Below are 22,760 nucleotides of genomic sequence, written 5' to 3' on the forward strand. Positions count from 1 at the left end.
CCACACCCCCCTCCTCCTCCTTTGTGATTGGCTCAGCAGAATGATGGATATGTGAATTCTGGAAGGGATTTCAATGTAGTTCTGTCCTTGATTGGCTGTGAGAGACTCGCTCATCATTTTGGGACCCTGTGTCTGAGCATGATGTGTTTCAATGTAAATCTGCCCCTGAATAGTGAAGCATTCCAATTCAAATGGTGAAGCCAGTGAGGTTCTCTGTCTCTTCTGCCACTTCTAATGGTAAAATGCGTGCCTTTTAGAAAAAAACCATCAGTAACTTTAATATCTCTATGCAGCCAACTAAACAAAACTATTAACAACAGTCACAAGGGCGATAACATAGTAAAAATGCATTTAAAACAATGGGTTTAAAATATACAATTCTAAGTCTTTGCAGGGTAACTAAGTATTTCAAGACAATTTTGTCTGACTTGTTTAGTATTTGGTTGGTGCTTATAAAATGTTCAAGCTGATGTGAAATCAGTTTATAGTGGGGTTTGAAGGTGCTTTTCATTATGTTCAAATGTACGCTTGGAAAATCTTTAGGCTGAGCTTCAGAGGATTGTAAGGCAGACCTCCACCAGACACAGCCAAATCGTGCTGGACCAGCTGAACGAGCAGCGGAATCTGAATAAGTTTTGCGACGTTGCCCTGCTTATCGAGGGAGAGGAGTACCGGGCACACAAGTCTGTGTTGGCTGCCAACAGCAAATACTTCCAGGATCTCTTCACCGAGAAAGGTGCCACCTCCAGTCAGGAAGCAGTCGTGGAGCTGGCAGGTAAAGAAAATACCGATTCCTGTCATGAGTTTAGAATATTTTTCCTTGTGGCTCTTCTTAAAAAAAAAAGTTTCGCTTCTGCTCAACAGTGACTCCTGGTAAAGATGAACCTTGATACACTATCATTGTGTGTTGTGTTAGCAGATGGTTGATGAAGACTTGTTGCACTCACAAGTATTTGCAGTACACGCTGGGAGGGAGAGGGCGGTTCTTTCTCATATTTCCAGTGATGCATACCGAGCCACGAGAAGACCGGGTTCTGAGCAAAACTGGAGAAACTTGGGCTGTTCAGTCTTGGAAAGCACGTCACCAAGTGGTGATCTCGGTTAGTTATACAGCACAGTGATTGATACAGAAATTATTAATCCAGTGCAATACTTCAGATTAAAATGTGGACACTGGGACACAAGACTACACAAACTCAAACTGGCAAAAGTTAAGGCTAATGAAATATTAAGTTCTTCCTCATCTCAATCTATATTTTGAAAACATTAGAATTGGCATTGACCTAACTGCTTTTAGTAGTCTGAAGTGAAATAAAATTGGGTGTTAGCTAGCTGTCTAGTCTTTTGATCAGATTAAGCTGCTGGTTGACCCAGTAATATGCTTAGACTAAAATGAGTGTCTATGTGTAACAAGTCTGCGTAGGCAGAAGTCCCTCCACCAAAATCCCTTTATTTACAAACTCTAACACCAGTACATAGAGTGCTACCAGTCTATCTCTGGGGGTGTCAAAGGAACTGGCACTCCCAGTTAAGTACAAGGCAAAGACTCCCTGATTGGCCCATCAATTGGATCCTTAATCAGGGAGTTCATACTCCAATAGGCCAACCTCAATGCCTGATTGAAGTCATTACATTATGGAGGGGAAAAATGTTTAGTCACACCAGTGAAAAGCTTGCATTTATATGGTATCTTTCACAGCCTCAGGATGCCCCCCAAAGCACTTTACAGCAAATGAAGTACTTTGGAGCATCGGCGACTGTCGGAATGTTGTGAACAATGACTTTAGTTTGTACAATGTGAAGCTGAGTTGCTATGATTGTAAGCCACAATTACAGTTACAATTTCTATTCTTCTTGGTCTTGACTTAATATCAAAACTTGAGTTTCCACCAATGGCTTCACCTCCAACAAGTTAGAGAGGGGAAATAAATCAAGATTCCTTTATGCATGTTGGGTAAGGGGGGAAAAGATTTGGTTATGATACGCACCACAGTGAAGACCACTTGAGGCTTGGGCTGAGAACGGTTTATATTGGACATTTTTGAACGAAAAAGTAGGAGGTTTACAATAACGTGAACCAATCACAGTTTTGCTAATGTCTCTGATAATAAAGTTGAGCTATTATTTTTTGACCCTTGAACTTATTGTTCTTTTTCTTTTGACCTGAATTTGCAGGCTTTACGAAACCAAGTTTTTTACCTTTGTTGGATTTCTGTTACACATCCTGTCTGGCGATTGAAATGTTTCACCTGGGGGATATCATTAGTGTTGCTGAGCACCTCAAGATGGAGGAAGTTGTCAGCCTGTGCAAACAGATTCAACTGGAAGTGAAAATTAAGGAAGAAAGCTGTGAAAACAGGCCGTGTAATTCAGCGAGCAAAGCCTATGCTTGGGCTTCGAAGCAAATAAACATGACGACTGGTAAAGCTGCAACTAAAAGGGCCGGTGGGAAAGAATCTGCTCTAATCTCTCAACTCTTTGAACCTCCTATCAAAGCAGGTGGTAAGGGCAGCACAGTCGGAGCTGATCAATCACACAGAGTCGATGAAAGAGGAAGCATTGTCAACAAAGAGCAGGAAAGATTTGACTGGAGAGCTTCAGATAATAGAGATGCTTTGCGAGCATTTGATGCTGAAGTCTATTGTGTGACGATGAGTGGCGATGAGAATGTGAAAACAAATGTGGGAAGCCAGTGTGACCGCAGAGCTCAAAATCCAGAGGTAGAAGTAACGCTGGGGGTGGACTGCATCCCAGCGAGCGACGACAACCTCATCACTGGCAGCCTGAAAAGATCAGGAGTGATCAGGTCTGCAAACCAGGAGGTGAGTTGAGGCTAACTCTTTGATTCAGCAGTGGTGGGGAGTTTTGGGACCGTGTAAAGTCGGAGTGAGAATTAACATTAAAAGTGACTGAAGAACAGGAAATCCAACAGCATAACTTGTGATTTTTCTGCTGCGTAAGGGTCTGACATTTTATACATTGGGCAAAGAAAGTAATCAGAATGGTGGAATTTAAAATCTTCATTTGAGTCTGGAAACTTCATTTTCCATAATATGATGCCCAGTAATAGCTTAGATTATATGTGCATCAAAAATATTGATTTATCCAAACTAGTAGAAAGTAGTTATTCGTCCTTTGGAAGTAGGGTTGTCCCAAGATAGAAGAATGGTCTTTTTAGATCTTCTGTCATTATTGGTGGAGGATGATGTCCTGTTCCTTCGTGTTGCATTTATTCCATTTCGTTAAATATGATCGGTTTAAAATTGGCTGTTTTAACATTGTATTTTGTGCTTTAACCTGTAAGCTTCTTTCTTTGCTCGATTGCACCCTGCCATATCATAGAACCTATATTCTTGAGGAATTGCTGTTTGCCCGTTCCTTTCATTAGGCTCATCAAAGGCGGCTAAAGCGATGGAAACATTTGGCCATCCAGTCACTTACCAAGGTAAAAGATGGAAGCCTTGCCAGTTTTACCTGTACCGAGTGCAGTGAATCATTCCAGTCAGCGTGGAACTTACAGAAACACGTGGAAATGCATGGGAAAACAAAAGGATTCCAGTGTGCAGTAAGTCCATCCTGACAATTACACAACCTCCCCCGCCCTTACAGTATAAATCTCGTTCTATTTTTTTTTCTCTTTAGCTCTGATGAAAGATCATCCAGACTCAATGTTGGCTCTATTCTCTCTAGATGCTGTCAGACCTGCTGAGATTTTCCAGCATTTTCTGTTTTTGCATTTTGCTTTTATTTGAGAATTCTGACCCTATTCTTAGCAATGAATCATTGTGCTCAGTTGTAATCAGTGATCGTCAGGGAAAGAGACCAAGCATGACCCGACATCCTGCACATTTTCACATTAACTTCAGACGTGAGGGTTTGCTGCCTGGTGACTGCAGTTTCATATAAAAAAGCCATGAGGCAGTGCCAGTATGGAAACACTAACAAACAAGGGAAGGAGGACACTAAGTGGTACATTGTTTTAACTCAACATTATTACAATGAAGCAGCTCTTTCTTGAGAGCAGCATGGTGGCACAGATTTCTGGCTGAGGTAACTGGGTGGAGTTTGCACGTTCTCCCTGTGTCGACTTGGGTTTATTCCGGATGCTCCGGTTTCCTCCCACAGTCCGAAAGACGTGTTGGTTAGGTGGATTGGCCATGCTAAATTCTCCCTCTGTGTACCTGAACAGGTGCCGGAGTGTGGTGACTAGGGGACTTTCACAGTAACTTCATTAATGTAAGCCTACGTGTGACGCTAATAAATAAACTTTAACTCAAAAAAAAACTTTTTAAAACTTCATGCTTTTTTTCTTCCTGGGTGATGCTCTGTAACTGCAAAGCTGAAAAAATAAATATTTTTATTAAGAGCTGCCCTCACACTTGAAGGGGCTTCATGGCAATCAACATTCAACACCCTGCTCTGAAAACTCTGCACGCATTTTGACAGCTGTGACAAATTGCACCACAGCAGCTGATACAATCCACAATATTCTAAATTTTAAAAACCCCATAGCATTCTTAAATCAATTTGTCCTATCTCCCATTGTGAATAGATCCATTAGGGTCTGGACCGGATCCAGATCTTTGCAAAAGCACATCAGTTCTTCCTTGGGCTATAGCTTATCTCTGCACCAAGTTTCGTTGAAATTCGTCCAGCGCTTTTTACAGATAAACAGACTAACAAATCTACAGTGGTGGAGCTAATGACTTGCCCTACAGCTCCACCTACTGTGTAAGATTTCTCTCTTCTTTGCAGTTGTAGACAGTTTTATTACTTGTGTAGCTGTTTCAGTGGCCCAGAGCTGTCAGCAAACCAGTCCAGCTGTGTAATTGAGAACACTTGGAGCCTGCAGAGTTTTGATTTCTTAAACTCAAGTGACCTTCTCTGACATGGTAATGAATAGCTGTTCTCGGGTAACTTCTTGGGGAAAATTTGGCCCGTGGCTAGGAGTGTGGAGTCATTATTCACATCTTTGTTTTTTCTTCTTCGGTAAGAACCCTAGGGCCCACCATTGCATGTCCCAGCGCAACTCCTTGGAGGAGGCTGGCCACCGGCCTTTATTACGACAGTGACCTTGGGAGTGGGGCCGGGACGATATCTCGGGAGTGGGGTCGGGGCAATATCTCGGGAGTGGGGTCGGGGCGATACCTCGGGAGTGGGCTGAAGTCTACACTGACCGTATTCTGGTGCAGCTTGCAAGTGGAAACCATGACCCTTTGTGTGCTAATGATGAATCTTAAAACATTCTGTCCTATTGTACCATGAGAAATATCCTTTTGAGCTGTTGGGGCCACATCCTTAGTGTTATCTTAGTGTTTTCAGAATTTTGCAGTTGCTGGTATTGTGACCTAAAGATTGATAATATATTGTTTCCAAATGTTTCGTAACCAAACTGATGATTTGATCTTTGAACGTACTGCTCTGTCTGTTGGCTAGGTGGTACTCCTGCCAACTGAAGTAACATCTCAGTCAGTTAATGTTATCTCCTGGCTAACCGTGCAATGCATGGCAGTCACATGTTTTGCCAAGTTAATGGGGAAAAAATGCTCCTTACAGATTTCTGGCAGGTTTCAGGATCAAAGATTTACAGAAAATTTATTGTATGCAGTAAATTTTAAGCAGTGATTTCACAGGACGGAGTTTGTACCGGTTGAGATGGCTGATTCCATTGAGAATGGTACAAATTTTAGCAAATGGTTGACTTCTGATTTGATCCCCTCTCTCATTCCTTTTCCTATGAGAAACATCCCACTTTTCTTTGAAGCCTCCCCTCGCAACAGAGTCAAAATCAGAAATGTTTGTTCCCACTGTGTCTCTGTGGCAAAAAATGATGGTGCCAGAACGAGGCGACTTATTGCGAGCTGTCCCCAGCATACCCTCAAATGTTACTCCCATTTTGCACTTTTAAAACTTAACTCTAACCCTTCTAAACTTTCTAATAATGCTCTTTTGTTGAGCTTTCTCTTCACCCTGCCTGTACCTGCAACATTATATTCTGCACCTTCTCCTTTCCCTCTTACCTATATACTCTATGAATGGTATGCTTTGTCTGTATAAGCGTGCAAGAAACAATACTTTTCCTTGTATCCCAGTACATGTGACAATAAATCAAATCATTGTAGTAGTAAACAATGAACAGGTTATTTGCTGCTTTAAGACAAAAAAGTTTAATACTACGCTTTCATGCTTTCACTCCATTTTGTTTTCAGATCTGCAGTAAGGAATTTTCTTACACATCTTCACTAAAGACTCATTTGAAGAGACATGTCCCTGACAGACGCAGGTCCTGCTCTGGTCTTGTGAAGCATGAGCAGCAGAAATTTATATGTACCACGTGTGGGAAACTGAACCGCAGCCTTTGTGAGCTGGAGATGCACGAGCTGAAGCATGCTGGGGACAAACCACACAAATGCATGGTACAGTTGTGACTTTCTCTTAACTTTATCCAATGGGCGGCACACTGGTTAGCCCTGCTGCCTCACAGCGCCGGGGACCCAGGTTCGATTCTGGCCTCGGGTCACTGTCTGTGTGGAGTTTGCACATTCTCCCCGTGTCTGCGTGGGTTTCCTCCGGATGCTCCGATTTCCTCCCACACTCCAAAGATCTGCGGGTTAGGTGGATTGGCCAAGCTTAATTGATCCTAGTGTCAGGCGATAAGCAAGGTAAATATGTGGGGTTACGGGGATAGGGCCTGGGTGGGATTGTGGTCGGTGCAGACTCGATGGGCCGAATGGCCTCCTTCTGCACTGTAGGGATTCTATGTCATGGTTAATGAAGCTGATTCCATATCTAATAGCTAAACCATTGTTTATATCACCCGAAAAGATACTTACACGGGTCTCACAAACGGTTACTAAAATGTTCATCTGACTGAGGTTGCTGTGGCCCTGGGATCCAGTTGGTTATTTTGATCGAATCGGAAAGTTCGGTTAAATGCAAAGTGTTTAGCTAATGAGGTTAGACCAAGTGTGGTGACTTTTCTGTTCCCAACAGAACAGCCAGAGAATATACCTCGTGGATATTTTCTTATTTCTGTCACAGTTGAAATCGTTTTGTAGTTGGGACACTTGGGAAAAGTGATTTTTTTTTCCCCTTCGCAAAAGTGATCTAATCTTCAATTGTTGAAATACTTGGCACAAAATATGCTGGGTAACGATGGGCAATGAGGTCCATTGTGACGAGGTGTTGTCCTCCTCTGTCAACTATGCTTTGCCTATTCGCTATATGCCACATGCTTAATTGCTTTCCATTATTTGTAAATTTATACTTGAAAAAAGACTTTGAATTTGCATCATGATATTGTTTTAAGTGGGGCATTATCAGTGTGCACACATACATGAATCTGCATCTGTAATCAAAATCATAGAATCCCTACATTGCAGAAGCAGGCCATTCAGTCCACCGAGTCTGCACCAATTCTCCGGCAGAGCACCTTACCCAGGCCCAACCCCCTGCGCTATCCACAAACATTGATCCCACTAATCGCTTAATCTACACATCTTTGGATATTAAGGGGCAATTTATCATGGCCAATCTACCTAGCCTGCATATCTTTGGACTGTGGGAGGAAACTGGAGCACCCGGAGAAAACCCATGCAGACACGGGGAGAATGTGCAAACTCCACACAGACAACCGCCCAAGGCCGGAATTGAACCCGGGTCCCCGGCGCAGTGAAGCAGCAGTGCTAACCACTGTACTACCATGCTGCCCCATCTCATCCTGTAAAGGATTATAGAACATTACAGCGCAGTACAGGCCCTTTGGCCCTCGATGTTCCCCCGACCTGTGAAACCAATCTAAAGCCCATCTAACCTACACTATTCCAATATCATCCATATGTTTATCCAATAACCATTTAAATGCCCTTAATGTTGGCGAGTCCAACTACTGTTGCAGGCAGGGCATTCCACGCTCTTACTACTCTCTGAGTGAAGAACCTATCTCTGACATCTGTCCTATACCTATCACCCCTCAATTTAAAGCTATGTCCCCTTGTGCTAGCCATCACCATCCGAGGAAAAAGGCTCTCACTGTCCACCCTATCTAATCCTCTGATCATCTTGTATGCCTCTATTAAGTCACCTCTTAACCTTCTTCTCTCTAACGAAAACAACCTCAAGTCCCTCAGCCTTTCCTCATAAGACCTTCCCACCATACCAGGCAACATCCTGGTAAATCTCCTCTGCACCCTTTCCAATGCTCCCACATCCTTCCTATAATGCGGTGACCAGAACTGTACGCAATACTCCAAGTGCGGCCGCACCAGAGTTTTGTACAGCTGCAACATGACCTCATGGCTCCGAAACTCAATCCCTCTACCAATAAAAGCTAACACACCGTACGCCTTCTTAACAACCATATCAACCTGGGTGCCAACTTTCAGGGATCTATGCACATGGACACCGAGATCTCTCTGCTCATCCACACTACCAAGTATCTTACCATTAGCCCAGTACTCTGTATTCCTGTTACTCCTTCCAAAGTGAATCACCTCACACTTTTCCGCATTAAACTCCATTTGCCACCTCTCAGCCCAGCTCTGCAGCTTATCTATGTCCCTCTGTAACCTGCAACATCCTTCCGCACTGTCCACAACTCCACCGACTTTAGTGTCATCCGCAAATTTACTAACCCATCCTTCTACACCCTCATCCAGGTCATTTATAAAAATGACAAACAGCAGTAGCCCCAAAACAGATCCTTGCGGTACACCACTAGTAACTGAACTCCAGGATGAACATTTCCCATCAACCACCACCCTCTGTCTTCTTACAGCTAGCCAATTTCTGATCCAAACCGCTAAATCACCCTCAATCCCATGCGTCCGAATTTTCTGCAATAGCTTACCGTGGGGAACCTTAGCAAACGCTTTACTGAAATCCATATACACCACATCAACTGCTTTACCCTCATCCACCTCATTGGTCACCTCAAAGAACTAAAGGTGTAAATCTTTGACATGGCAACTTGAGAGCACTTCACCTTGAGCTATTTCTCTGCCTCCTCTCATTTTTAAATATGCTATTGCTGAAATGGTTTGACTTTGCTCCCTGAAGTTGCATCTCGAGTCATTCAAGTATTACGTTTTTAAGCTTACTGCTGCTTTATGTTTTGCCTAATTCCTAACCAATGCATTCCATCCTAACCTTGCATATTCCTGAATGGCCTACTCCTATTTCTTATATTCATTTTGTTAGATCACGAATAAGCTTCAGCCTGTACACTGCTGGTGCGGAGTCATTTACTACACACAGACTGGTTCCCATTGACAGGAACATTGCTGTTGGGCAGTAATAGATCTGCCAAATCTGTTCACCATGCAAATGAAGCCAAATCATAAAACCATGCGGCCCAGAAGGAGGCCATTTTGTCCATCATTCCTGTGCTGGCTCTTTGAAAGAGCTATCAATTAGTTCCACTCCTCCCCTCTTCCCCTGAGCCCTGCAATTTCTCTTTTGCTCTTCGAGTATATATACAGCTCTCTTTGGTTTACTATTTACTATTGAATCTGCTTCTGACACCCACTGTCACCTGATGAAGGAGCAGCGCTCCGAAAGCTCGTGATTCCAAATAAACCTGTTGGACTTTAACCTGGTGTTGTGAGACTTCTTACTGTGGACACCCATTTGGGTAGTGCGTTCCAGACTGTAATAATTTTCATTTCCAAAGCTGGCTTCTCAATCTCATGGATTTCACCTTTTGAAGCACACTCCATTATGAAATTCACCTGTGTAATTCTTTATAACTTACAGTTGGAGTTTATGATTGGTTTTATTCAAGTGGTCTGTTTTATTGCTTGTCACAGACAGCAACAGATTACAGGGCTGTAAGCATTGAACCGTGAGTTAAGCTAATATGATATTTTGTTAAGACTTTGGGAAGCAGCATACTCTATATTGTTTTATACTCTGATCTAGATGAGGAATGACAGTGGTGGATAATGGAATAATTTTCCATGTAGTACTTGCATTAAACACTAAATCAGATATGGAGCAGCCAGATACACAAAACTCCCATTTCTCTGCTCTTAAAAAAATAATTTAATTCTAACCTCAACACTTGAGCACAAGGGTGATTTTACTTCCACGCCAGCTATCCTTTTACTGGATGAGGGACAATGTGGGCTCTTGGTGCTGGAACCCTTGATCTACTAATTTTATTTCACCCTTACAGCCACAGGCAGAGAGGGAACTTTGATCTCATTTTGGGCTGAATTCAGAATCATATCTGAAGGTGGATGGGGGCAAGGCAGTGGACGTGGTATATATGGATTTTAGTAAGGCGTTTGATAAGGTTCACCATGGTAGGCTTCTGCAGAAAATGCAGATGTATGGGATTGGGGGTGATCTAGGAAATTGGATCAGGAATTGGCTAGCGGATAGGAAACAGAGGGTGGTGGTTGATAGTAAATATTCATCATGGAGTGCGGTTACAAGTGGTGTACCTCAGGGATCTGTTTTGGGGCCACTGCTGTTTGTAATATTTATTAATGATCTGGATGAGGGTATAGTTGGGTGGATTAGCAAATTTGCTGATGACACCAAAGTCGGTGGTGTGGTAGACAGTGAGGAAGGGTGTCGTAGTTTGCAGGAAGACTTAGACAGGTTGCAAAGTTGGGCCGAGAGGTGGCGGATGGAGTTTAATGCGGAGAAGTGTGAGGTAATTCACTTTGGTAGGAATAACAGATGTGTTGAGTATAGGGCTAACGGGAGGACTTTGAATAGTGTGGAGGAGCAGAGGGATCTAGGTGTATGTGTGCATAGATCCCTGAAAGTTGGGAATCAAGTAGATAAGGTTGTTAAGAAGGCATATGGTGTCTTGGCGTTTATTGGTAGGGGGATTGAATTTAGGAGTCGTAGCGTTATGTTGCAACTGTACACAACTCTGGTGCGGCCGCACTTGGAGTACTGTGTGCAGTTCTGGTCCCCACATTACAGGAAGGATGTGGAGGCTTTGGAGAGGGTGCAGAGGAGGTTTACCAGGATGTTGCCTGGTATGGAGGGGAGATCCTATGAGGAGAGGCTGAGGGATTTGGGATTGTTTTCGCTGGAAAGGCGGCGGCTAAGAGGGGATCTTATTGAAACATATAAGATGATTAGAGGTTTAGATAGGGTGGATAGTGATAGCCTTTTTCCTCTGATGGAGAAATCCAGCACGAGGGGGCATGGCTTTAAATTGAGGGGGGGTAGTTATAGAACCGATGTCAGGGGTAGGTTCTTTACCCAGAGGGTGGTGAGGGATTGGAATGCCCTGCCAGCATCAGTAGTAAATGCGCCTAGTTTGGGGGCGTTTAAGAGATCCGTAGATAGGTTCATGGACGAAAAGAAATTGGTTTAGGTTGGAGGGTCACAGTTTTTTTTTTTAACTGGTCGGTGCAACATCGTGGGCCGAAGGGCCTGTTCTGCGCTGTAATGTTCTATGTTCTATGTTCTATGTTCTATATCTGGAGGTGAACAAACGGTGGCTTTCTCTCACTGCACCATCTGGCCCTTGGCCCCACACCCTTGGTGTTACATCATGTTTCATGGCATGCAGGTGGTGAAATGATCCATCTTGGAACAGTGAGCAGTGGGAACAATCCCATGTGCCGTTTTCAATAATGAATGAATTCGTGAAATTCAATTCAGTGTCAGAGTTTTGCAAATGTGAAAACTCTAGGTTGACTGGGACATGAAATCAATTCCTTTTTTCAATTTACTTCATAGAGAATCATCATCATAGAAACCCCACAGTGCAGAAAGAGGCCATTTGGCCCATCGAGTCTGCACCGACCACAATCCCACCCAGGCCCTACCCCCATATCCACCCGCTAATCCCTCTAACCTACGCATCTCAGGACTCTAAGGAGCAATTTTTTTAGTATGGCCAATCAACCTAGCCCGCACATCTTTGGACTGTGGGAGGAAACCGGAGCACCCGGAGGAAACCGACGCAGACACGAGGAGAATGTACAAACTCCACACAGACAGTGACCCAAGCCAGGAATCGAACCCAGGTCCCTGGAGCTGTGAAGCAGCAGTGCTAACCACTGTGCTACCGTGCCGCCCTTCCACTGTGCTACCGTGCCGCCCTTACCGAATACTTACCGTATTCATCTGAAAATTGCACGTAAACTTGGAAGGTTAGAGAGTAGAATATTTGGAAGAAGTTTTCCACAGGAATAATTGATTAATAACTGTGATCTCAGAATCCTACTGGCTGCTTCACTGGCAGATCACAAATGGGTATTTTGTTTCAAGGATATTTATCAAAATATATCTGCAATATGATGAATGATTATTAAGCTTAATTAGTCATCTCGAAGAACTAATCCGGACAGCAAGTCAACCTTCTAAATATATTAAGGCCAAACAATTTGTCGCAAGGTAATATCCTATGATAAATCCCACTTGCCGTGTACTGTGCAGTTTATTGTCCAAGGACTTTTTCTGCATAGAAAATCCAAAAGATATGTTTATGAGTGAACATGATAATGTGAGCAAGTGAAGTTGAGATAGCTGGGGGAGTCGCGAGGCTTATAATGAATATTAGAAGACAATCTGTGCCCAGAAACGGTGAGGAAGAGGTCAAAGAAGGGAAGCTAAGTGTCAGAGAGAGATCATGTGAGAGGGAGGGAAGGGTGGAAATTGGAAGCAAAGTTGAAGAAGTTTTCTAGTTCCAGCTAAGATGAGGAAATGGCACTAATGCAGTCATCAATGTACAAAAATGTTCACCACAAATGATGGATGGAATGAACTACAATTTTTGTATTTCAGTTATGATATTTAAACTTTTTTTCCGTTTTACTCTCTCAAACTAATTTAACTGAGTTAGATACTTTGGCAAAGATTAACCGAAGGTTGCTGGTACTGCAGAATTGTGGCGCAGGATGATGAGACAGGCTTTTGTCTTTCTGTACAAGGAACGGAGGTTGAATGAAGGTCAAGCTTTCTCAACAAGGAGATAGAGGATTACAGAAAGCAAGTCATTTCTGCGCTGTTCTTGTAAACTCTCCTAGCAACCAACTCGAAGAACACATTCGATGGAGGCTAAATGGTCATTTGCTTGCCTGCCAATTAGAGTTGCTGAGTACAAGTGGCTCAGTTCTGGATAAATGTCAGGTTTTATAAACTTCCTAAAGTTTCTGTTTGTGCGCTGTTGAAGGATTTTTAAAATTCATTCCTGGGATTTGGGTATAACTGGCTAGGCCAGCATTTATTGCCCATCCCTAATTGCCCTCGAGACAGTGATGGTGTGCTGCCTGCTTGAACCGCTGCAGTCCATGTGGGTGTAGGTGCACACATAATACTCCAGGATTTTAGCCCAACGACAGTGAAGGAATGGTGATATATCTCCAAGTTAGGATGGTGAGTGACACCGAGAGGAATTTCCAGGTGGCGATGTTCCCATGTGTCTGCTGCCCTTGTCCTTCTAGCTGGTAGCAGTCATAGGTTGGAAGTTCTGTTGAAGAAGCCTTGGTGAGTTCCTGCAGTGCATCTTGTAGATGGTATCCACTAGTGCTAGTGCGCGATGGTGGTGGAGGGAATGAAGGTTTGTGGATGGGATGCCGCTCAATGAGCTGCCTTGTCCAGGATGGTGTGAACCTACTTGAGTGTTGTTGGAGCTGCATTCGTCCAGGCAAGTGGATCCATCACACTCCTAACTTGTGCCTTGTAGATGGTGGACAAGCTTTGAGAAGTCAGGAGGTAAATTACTCACTGCAGGATTCGTAGCGTCTGATCTGCTTTTGTAGCCACAGTATTTACATGACTAGTCCAGTTTCTGGTCATTGGTTAACCCCTTGGATGTTGATAGTAGGGAGTTCAGCTATGGTAACGCTGTTATATGTTAACTGGCAATGGTTTTTGATTTTGATTTGATTTATTATTGTCACATGTATTAGCATACAGTGAAAAGTATTGTTTCTTGCATGCTATACAGACAAAGCATATCGTTCATAGAGAAGGAAATGAGAGAGTGCAGAATGTAGTGTTACAGTCATAGCTCGGGTGTAGAGAAAGATCAACTTAATGCAAGATAAGTCCATTCAAAAGTCTGACAGCAGCAGGGAAGAAGTTGTTCTTGAATCAGTTGGGACGTGACCTCAGACTTTTGTATCTTTTTCGCAATGGAAGAAGGTGGAAGAGAGAATGTCTGGGGTGTGTGCGGTCCTTAATTATGCTGGCTTAATTATGGTTAGATTCTCTCTTGTTAAGGATTGTGATTGCTTGGCACTTATGTGGTGTGAATGTTACTTATCAGTCCTCCCGCAATGTCAACAAAATGAAGGAGATAGCCATCGACTTCAGGAAGTGTAGTTGAGGACATGCCCCTGTCTACATCAGTGGGGAAGAAGTAGAAATGGTCGAGAGCTTCAAGTTTTTAGGTGTTCAAATCACCTACAACCTGCCCTGGTCCCTCCATGCCGGCACTATAATTAAGAAAGCCCACCAATGCCTCTGCTTTCTCAGAAGACAAAGGGAATTTGGCATGTCCGCTACGACTCTCATCAACATTTACAGATGCACCACAGAAAGCATTCTTCCTGGTTATATCACAGCTTGGTATGGCTCCTGCTCTGTTCAAGACACAAGAAGCTACAAAGAGCCGTGAATGAAGCTCAGTCCATCACTCAAACCAGCCTCCCACCCATCGACACTGTCTACACATTCTGCTGCCTCGGAAAAGCAGCCAGCACGCCGGACATACTCTCTTCCACCTTCTTCTGTTGGGAAAAAGATACAAAAGTCTGAGGTCACGTACCAACCAACTCAAGAACAGCTTCTTCCCTGATGCCGTCAGACCTTTGAATGGACCTGCCTTATATTAAGTTCATCTTTCTCTACACCCTAACTATGACTGTAACACTACATTCTGTATTCTCTCCTTTCCTTCTCTGTGAACGGTATGCTTTGTCTGTATCACATGCAAGAAACAATACTTATCCCTCTATACTAATGCATGTGACAAATCAAATCAAAGTGATTCCAGTTTTGATGGGATTCCTTGAAGTCGCACTCGTCAAATGCTGGCTTGATGTTGAGGGCAGTCACTCTCACTTCACCTCATATACTTCATGATAAAACATTCAATTGCTTTATTCAAAATAATTCTGCAAAAGATACTACTAAATTTTTCCAAAAATCTGATCTTCCAGTCGTGACCTTTTCCTGTACCATTCGGCAAGTCCTATTTCCAAAAGTCACTCTGAGCTTTAGGTTAAAAAAATAAAATTATTAACCACTGTTTATCTCATAGATCTTTCAGCATGAGGAGTGAAAGATCAACGTGTGATCTTCTGACTGCAAGTCAGCATATCCATTTAGCTTGCAGCAAGTTGCTGACTTGTGACAGTCTTAAAATAATTTTCCAAGAATCATCTTCGGTTTAGTGGTTTTATTGGTACAAGTGTGTATTTGTACCGGAGACATTTACTGTTGTGTCACAAGAATTATTCCTATGTAGGCTTCATGGTTATTATCAAAGCAAAATAGATAGCCTACAACTTGACTGGTGAGTCACAACAGAGCAAATCTTAACATCCCATATTGATGCCTATGCTCTGAATCAATACAAAGATTTGTTGCAATTAATCAGGATTCAATATGTATTCCCATTGTGATAGCAATGAAATGAAAGTCACCAAAATCCCAGAGGACCATATGCTGCTCTGCCCCTTTTTGAGAGAGAGAGAGGGAGATCTGACGTGGTAATTTAACCTGAAGGTCACCACACCTCAGGAGAGGGGCAAGGTTGAGAAGGCAGGGCCTTCATGGATAACCTCAGCCTGTATTGGAATTGAATCTATGCTGTTGGCATCACCACGAACCAGCCAACTGAGCTAACCGACCGGCGGTGTGATACCAGTAACCTCCAATTTAACATTGTTAATTAGCCTTTTATTTCCTACTTCTTACTTCCCAGGTATAATTTTGAACACTGCAGTCAGATTTGTGGTTGTTTTGACAATGTCATAATTACAGCACAGAGTCTACCTCATGTCATCAAGTTTAATTCAGTATCTTGTTCTATTATGATTTATAAAGCTGACCTAGCCTATGGTTTATGTTGTATTCTTTCAGACATCTGTATTGTGTTGCACCGTTGCAGCAATTCTGTAGAAGAAGGCCTCTAGCCTGAAGCTCTCTGTGCCTCTTGTAAGCAGTTCAAAATGGGCTGAACACTCTTAATTACTTTGGCAGATCTGTGACAAGTCTTTTGCCTACATCCACATCTTGAAGCTTCACTTGAAACATCACCAAGATGCAAAAGACTATCGCTGTGAATTGTGCGGAAAAGAATGCAGCAATGCCAGTTCATTGTGGTGCCACAGATTTACTCACTCGGGTATGTTTCCTGGAATGCTCATTCACTTTTTTGTGGAGTGGGCTCCTAGTTCACAGAAGTTGATGAGCCTCCTGTTCTTCAATGCTGTACCGTATTAGCAGTGCAATAAATAAATGGTAACAGGTATGGTCAAACTGGTGATTACACCAAATGATATGCAAACTTTAAAGTTTATTTATAATCAAGTTATAATTATTTTGTAAAGAATGAGCTTGCATTTATAAAGTGCCTTTAATAATCTCAAGATTTCCAAAGTATTTCACAACCAGACACCTGTTTTTGAAGTGCAGGAAGAGATGTTTTATAAACAAATCCTGCAGCCACTTTGTGTACATCAAAGCCACACAAATAACAAATGTGATAAATGATCAGTTAGTCTGTTTTAGGGTCAGAGTTTTACAGCACAAAAAGAGGCCCTTCAGCTCATTGTGTCTGCACCAGCCATCGAGCTATATTCTAATCCCATTTTCCAGCACTTGGTCCATAGCCTTGAATGCATGGTGTTTCAAATGCTCATCTAAATGCTTCTTAAATGTTGGTGAGGGTTCCAAACTCTGCCACTCTTTCAGGCAGTGTGTTCCAGATTCACACCACCCTCTGGGTGAAAAGGCTTTTCCTCAAATCCCCTCTAAATCTCCTGCCCCTTACCTTCAATCTATGACCCCTCTACTAAGGGCAAAGGTTCCTTCCTATCTATGTTCCTCATCATTTTGTAAACCTCAGTCAACACCGCCCTCTCTGCTCTAAGGAAACCAACCCCAGCTGAAAACTTAGCTGAAAACTCACACGCTCGAGTTCAGGAGTGGGACTTGAACCCAGGATCTTCCCGCTCAGGGGCAAAAGCATTACCAATTGAGCTAAACTGCTGTGGGTCTGTCATCCAGTTGTTCAAATTTATATCTAACTTTGCAGTGCTCATTTAGATTATTCTCCGCTTTCTTTGGACAGATGAACTGCAGTATTGCTGTATTCTGTGTGGAAAGAGATTTAAAACGCCTTCCGGCTATAATCGGCATAAGAAAATGCATCATTTGTCAGAAGAGACGCTCCCCTATAATCAGTTGAGTATTGCTATTTTCAATATCATGAGAATGTACATGTGCCCGTAAAGCGCTTGTGTCACTATTGACACCCTATACTTCAAACTATTTAAAATAAATAGTTTTTCTTTAAGCCATTAAAAAATAAATGATGTTGCTGGTAATTTTTTACTCATTAACAAGCCACTTTTCACTTCTTAGGCCTTTTGCTTTGTTATAAAGATGAAAATATTATGGAAATTAGCATAACCATGTTTCCAGCGTCACATGCAATCTGCAAATTCATTGAGTTGAAAGCCTTTCCAGTTAATGCAGGTGTCAGCCTTCCTAGCAGTCAATCAGATGAATATGTCATTGCAGTTATTTGAACACTGGATAGATAGGCTTTGGAAAATTGCCAGCGGAGCAAATGCTGACTGATTCTCGACCGCTGCTCTTGAGGTGTAAAGTAAAGTTTATTTATTAGTCACAAGTAAGGCTCACATTAACACTGCAATGAAGTTACCATGAAATTCCTCTAGTCGCCACAGTCTGGCGCCTGTTCGGGTCAACGCACCTAACCAGCACGTCTTTCAGAATGTGGGAAGAAACCGGAGCGTCCGGAGGAAACCCACACAGACACGGGGAGAACGTGCAAACCACACAGTCAGTGACAGTTCGAACTAACTTAATATAAGACCCTTCAAACTAGCAGAAAGAGGAGTCTTTCAGACCATGTCTGGGCAGGATTGGAGCCAGCTATTCAAGGAGAAGTTGCAGTGTATTATCCCACTACCAGTCTCCTTGAGCTTGTTTATCTGCTGCTGTAATTGAAGATGATATCTGCATCCATTGTCATTATCATTATCATAGCTAACCTGTCTTTTTAAAACTACATTTTTAAAATTAATACACACTCTTTACATTAAATAGAGTCTGCTAACAGTGTAGAATGTGGGCATATGCATGTTTTAAGGATGTTTCTGATACCTGTATTACCAATTGTAGTCTGTTACTTTGAAATTAAGAAGTGTGTTTCAGATCCATTTCATTCCCTCATTATTTAGTCCATCAGCTTCCCTGTTCCTATACGTTGCAGGATGTGATTGCTCACACTGAGTGACACTGATGGTTGCTTCCTGCTGACCCAGTTATGTATGCCAGTTGAGCAGTTCCTTTTCTGGCTTTGATAATCATTATGGTAAAGTTCATTCATGGATGTTCTAACAGGTAGAGTAGGTCTACCTACTCCTTTCTCTCCACTTCTACCATCATAGATGTTCATTACAACCTGCACCTCAGAGTGGGTGGCTGCTGATATTGCCAATCTGAGCAACCCAGCAAAGACCCATTCTCCCGCAACTATCTCTTTTACAATTTCCGCTGTTTCCTTCCTTTGGGGAGACGTCTCACCATCACACAGCATCTTGCTGCACTTGAGATGGGAGACCATCTGGAGTGGAGGGAATCCTCAGCTCCGTAATAGAACACACTGGTGCTACTCTCTAACTTCTCGAGACAGACTCGACAGGTCTTATGTCATGCAGACAAGAAGCTGTTAGATATGCTTCCCTGAGTGATGAATTGGCTGATCAGTACTGGGCCCGCAGTTACAGCACTGAATAAACAGACGTATGTGAATATTGGCTTCTTGAGTAAAGGGCTGCATGTGACCAAGCCCAAGGCAAAGCCTCAGGTTGGAGGGGGAAGAAACTGGTTTAATAAAGTGTACAGATTTTGGATAACAGTCTGTGGAGATTCAAGGCACAAGTGTAGTCTTCAGGTGAACTGGAGATATAGAGGTCAGGGATAACTGGAGCAGATGTAGTTCAGTCTGCATTTTAAAATCATTAGTGTTCCCTAATTTTTAATATGTGTGTTGATTTTTATGTTGTGTAGTTAAATAGCAAAACTTCCAGCATTTCAGGAAGCAGGGAAGTTGATGGAGCATTGGAGTTTTTCAACAGGACTGGTTGACAACCCTGAAAATGATTAACTTAGTCACAACAAGTGTTCCTAGTGACGAGAGGGTGTAAAAAGCGACCAGTTAACATAGACAGTTTCCATCCTAAATATGGATGCAGGAATTTAAAATGGAAAAAAAATGACTAAGATTTGACAACAGGAAATGCATAAATAGTTCATCAGGGTTCAAAGTGCATTTAAAACATATTATTGAATGTTACTCTACTCAAATTAAGTGCATTTTTAAAATAAAAAGGTGGTATTGTGACACAGTAGTGTAGTTTTAATTTTTTCATCGTGGCACAATAGTGTAGTGTAGCGCCCAAATACATTGTGGTAAGGATTTTAATAGGAAATGGATTTCTACTACAAGTTCTTGATTTTAGTTGTGCAAATGAAGGGAGGCCGATTATAGCCTCAGTGAACGAGTGAATTAAAGGTCACATCAGCGGGGAAAGACCCAGAGTGGAACTCTCCAGATAAATACGGTAGCACAGTGGTTAGCACTGCTGCTTCACAGCTCCAGGGACCTGGGTTCGATTCCTGGCTTGGGTCACTGTCTGTGTGGAGTTTGCACATTCTCCTCGTGTCTGCGTGGGTTTCCTCCGGGTGCTCCGGTTTCCTCCCACAGTCCAAAGATGTGCGGGTTAGGTTGATTGGCCGTGCTAAAATTGCCCCTTAGTGTCTTGAGATGGGTAGGTTAGAGGGATTAGCGGGTAAAATATGTAGGGATATGGGGGTAGGGCCTGGGTGGCATTGTGGTCGGTGTAGACTCGATGGGCCGAATGGCCTCTTTCTACACTGTAGGGTTTCTATGATTCTTCTATGATTCTTAAATCTTTAAGCTTCTTGATCCTGTACAGTCGTTTCTCTCATTAACCATGACAAAAAAAATGGGGTGTTTTGCTTAGGTGCGAAGCATGCAGCAAGGCATTTTGTGACTGCAAACAGTCGGGAACAGCACATTGTGAAGACAAACCGCGAATCAGTCGAGCTGTAGAGCACGTTTGCAAGCATTGTGACAAGATATTCAACCAGATTGAGGATTATCGAAGGCACATGACTCAGCACACAGGTACCACCTGAGTTCAGCAAATGTTGAGCTGTGTCTAAAGATAATTAACTTCTCCATCTCTTTGGTGTTGACCAGAATGAAAGGTAGTTTACTTGTAAATGTGAACCTCTGAGGTGTAAAACGATGTTATGACAATCAATGCTAATTTTCCAAGATAAGTTGTAAACTCTCTAACTTCACAAAGTCAGACCCTCTGTTGGGAGTCATTGACGCAGCCGAACTGTGTTGCTGTCGTTGCATTGCTGTTAGATACATTGGTTTACATACAGTTCTCACTCCCAAGTATTTGACCCTTTGACAGTGTGCATTGTCTTTTCTGTATTTATTTTGATGCAGGCCTAAAACCATTCCAGTGCCTGACCTGTGGATTGTCCTGGGCCGATCCCCGCTCATTACGGCATCACATTCGTGAGCACACTGGTGAAAAGCCTTACGTCTGTTCCATCTGTCTGGATCCTCACATTGACGCCCGGAGTTTGCGGCTACACATGAAGAAGCTCCATGGAAACGCCGTTCCAAAGCGTATTACGCTTAAAAGGGAGCCACTGCCTCTGCACAAGTACTCAACACACTTGACCCATGATATGTTTATATCACCAAGAACAGACCAGAAGCAGGGAGATGATGATTCGATGAGTGAGATAAAGCAATAGGGTGAGGCTGCTGCAGGAGATTGGAAAGCAGTTCCAACCATTTCTCATGAGCACTCCAAACTCCATCGTCCCATCCTGTCTAATCGAATTTTCAAACTTTCTTGAATGAACCAAGTTCTGCCTCAATTTTAGAATGGAAAAATCCAGGCATCGAAGTGTCTGCAGGATCACTTGAACAGCAGGTGTTTTGTATAAAGTTAAACTTCTTTTCAGTGCCCCGTGAGAAGATAACTTTTTCTGTGAAGCAAATGGTTTTTGACAATTTTATAATATATACTTTGCGTTTTAAAAAAAAACTTCTGAAGTAGTGAGGACATGTTTAAGACATAGTAAATATAGTTAGAAACTTCAGAAGGGTAACTGTACTACACTACTGCTTTGGGATCCAAAGCAAGAGGGAGACAGAAGAGAAGTTTGAGGACAGCACGGAAGTTAAAGAGAGCACATTAAGTAGTAAAGGCAGTGTCAGTAATCCTAGTACCAGACAGATCAGGCAAAAGCAGGACAGAGAGCAAGGGAGGTCCAGATTAAATTGCATTTATTTCAATGCAAGAGGCCTGACGGGCAAGGCAGATGAACTCAGGGCATGGATGGGTACATGGGACTGGGATATTATAGCAATTACTGAAACATGGCTAAGGGAGGGACAGGACTGGCAGCTCAATGTTCCAGGGTACAGATGCTGTAGGAAAGATAGAACAAGGGGTAAGAGAGGGGGGGGGGAGTTGCACTTTTGATTAGGGAAAGCATCATGGCCGTACTGAGAGGGGATATATCCGAGGGTTCGGCCACTGAGTCTACATGGGTAGAATTGAGAAATAAGAAGGGGGAAATCACTTTGATAGGGTTGTACTATAGGCCCCCAAATAGTCGGTGGGAAATTGAGGAGCAAATATGTAAGGAGATTACAGATAGCTCCAAGAAAAATAGGGTGGGCATAGTCGGAGATTTTAACTTTCCCAACATTGACTGGGACAGCCATAGTATTAGAGGGTTGGATGGAGAGAATTTGTTGAGTGTATTCAGGATGAATTTCTCATTCAGTGTGTGGATGGCCCGACTAGAGAGGGGGCAAAACTTGACCACCTCTTGGGAAATAAGGAAGGGCAGGTGACAGAAGTGTTAGTGACGGATCACTTTGGGACCAGTGACCATAATTCTATTGGTTTTAAGATGGCTATGGAGAATGATAGGTCTGGCCCAAAAGTTAAAATTCTAAATTGGGGCAAGGCCAATTTTGATAGTATCAGGCAGGAACTTTCAAAAGTTAATTGGGGGAGTCTGTGGGAAGGCAAAGGGACGTCTGGTAAGTGGCTCGCTTTCAAAAGTGTGTTAACCAGGGTTCAGAGTAAACACATTCCTCTTAGAGTGAAGGGTAAGGCTGGCAGAAGTAGGGAACCCTGGATGACTCGGGATATTGAGGCCCTGGTCAAGAAGAAGAAAGAGGCACATGACATGCATAGGCAGCTGCGATCAAGTGAATCCCTTGAAGAGTATAGGGAGTGTAGGAGTAGAGTTAAGAGAGAAATCAGGAGGGCAAAAAGGAGACACGAGATTGTTTTGGCAGATAAGGCAAAGGAGAATCCAAAGAGCTTCTACAAATACATAAAGGGCAAAAGAATAACAAGGGAGAGTATTTATACAAATCAGTATTTACTGTTGAGAAAAGCATGGATGTTAGAGAACTTGGGAAAATAAATAGTGATGTCTTGAGGAGTGTA

General features: G+C 42.8%; 1 protein-coding gene across 2 annotated transcripts in view; it reads left to right on the plus strand.

The window, feature by feature from the left end:
* LOC144501309 (uncharacterized) overlaps positions 1 to 22,638 on the plus strand; it is a 28,264-nt gene extending 5,626 nt beyond the window's left edge. Inside the window, exons 3-10 of one of the 2 annotated variants that reach the window (XM_078224910.1) lie at positions 544 to 775; positions 2,176 to 2,822; positions 3,389 to 3,565; positions 6,210 to 6,416; positions 16,183 to 16,327; positions 17,276 to 17,387; positions 20,223 to 20,386; positions 20,723 to 21,326. In XM_078224910.1, coding sequence (XP_078081036.1) covers positions 544 to 775; positions 2,176 to 2,822; positions 3,389 to 3,565; positions 6,210 to 6,416; positions 16,183 to 16,327; positions 17,276 to 17,387; positions 20,223 to 20,386; positions 20,723 to 21,039 — 2,001 coding nt within the window. In that variant the 3' untranslated portion in view covers positions 21,040 to 21,326. Of the gene's footprint in view, positions 1 to 543; positions 776 to 2,175; positions 2,823 to 3,388; positions 3,566 to 6,209; positions 6,417 to 16,182; positions 16,328 to 17,275; positions 17,388 to 20,222; positions 20,387 to 20,722 lie in introns of both variants that reach the window. The other variant, XM_078224911.1, reaches the window with a different exon arrangement.
* Positions 22,639 to 22,760: the final 122 nt, after the last annotated feature.

Source organism: Mustelus asterias, chromosome 12 (genome assembly GCF_964213995.1).
Source record: "Mustelus asterias chromosome 12, sMusAst1.hap1.1, whole genome shotgun sequence".
NCBI classification, from domain to species: domain Eukaryota; kingdom Metazoa; phylum Chordata; class Chondrichthyes; order Carcharhiniformes; family Triakidae; genus Mustelus; species Mustelus asterias.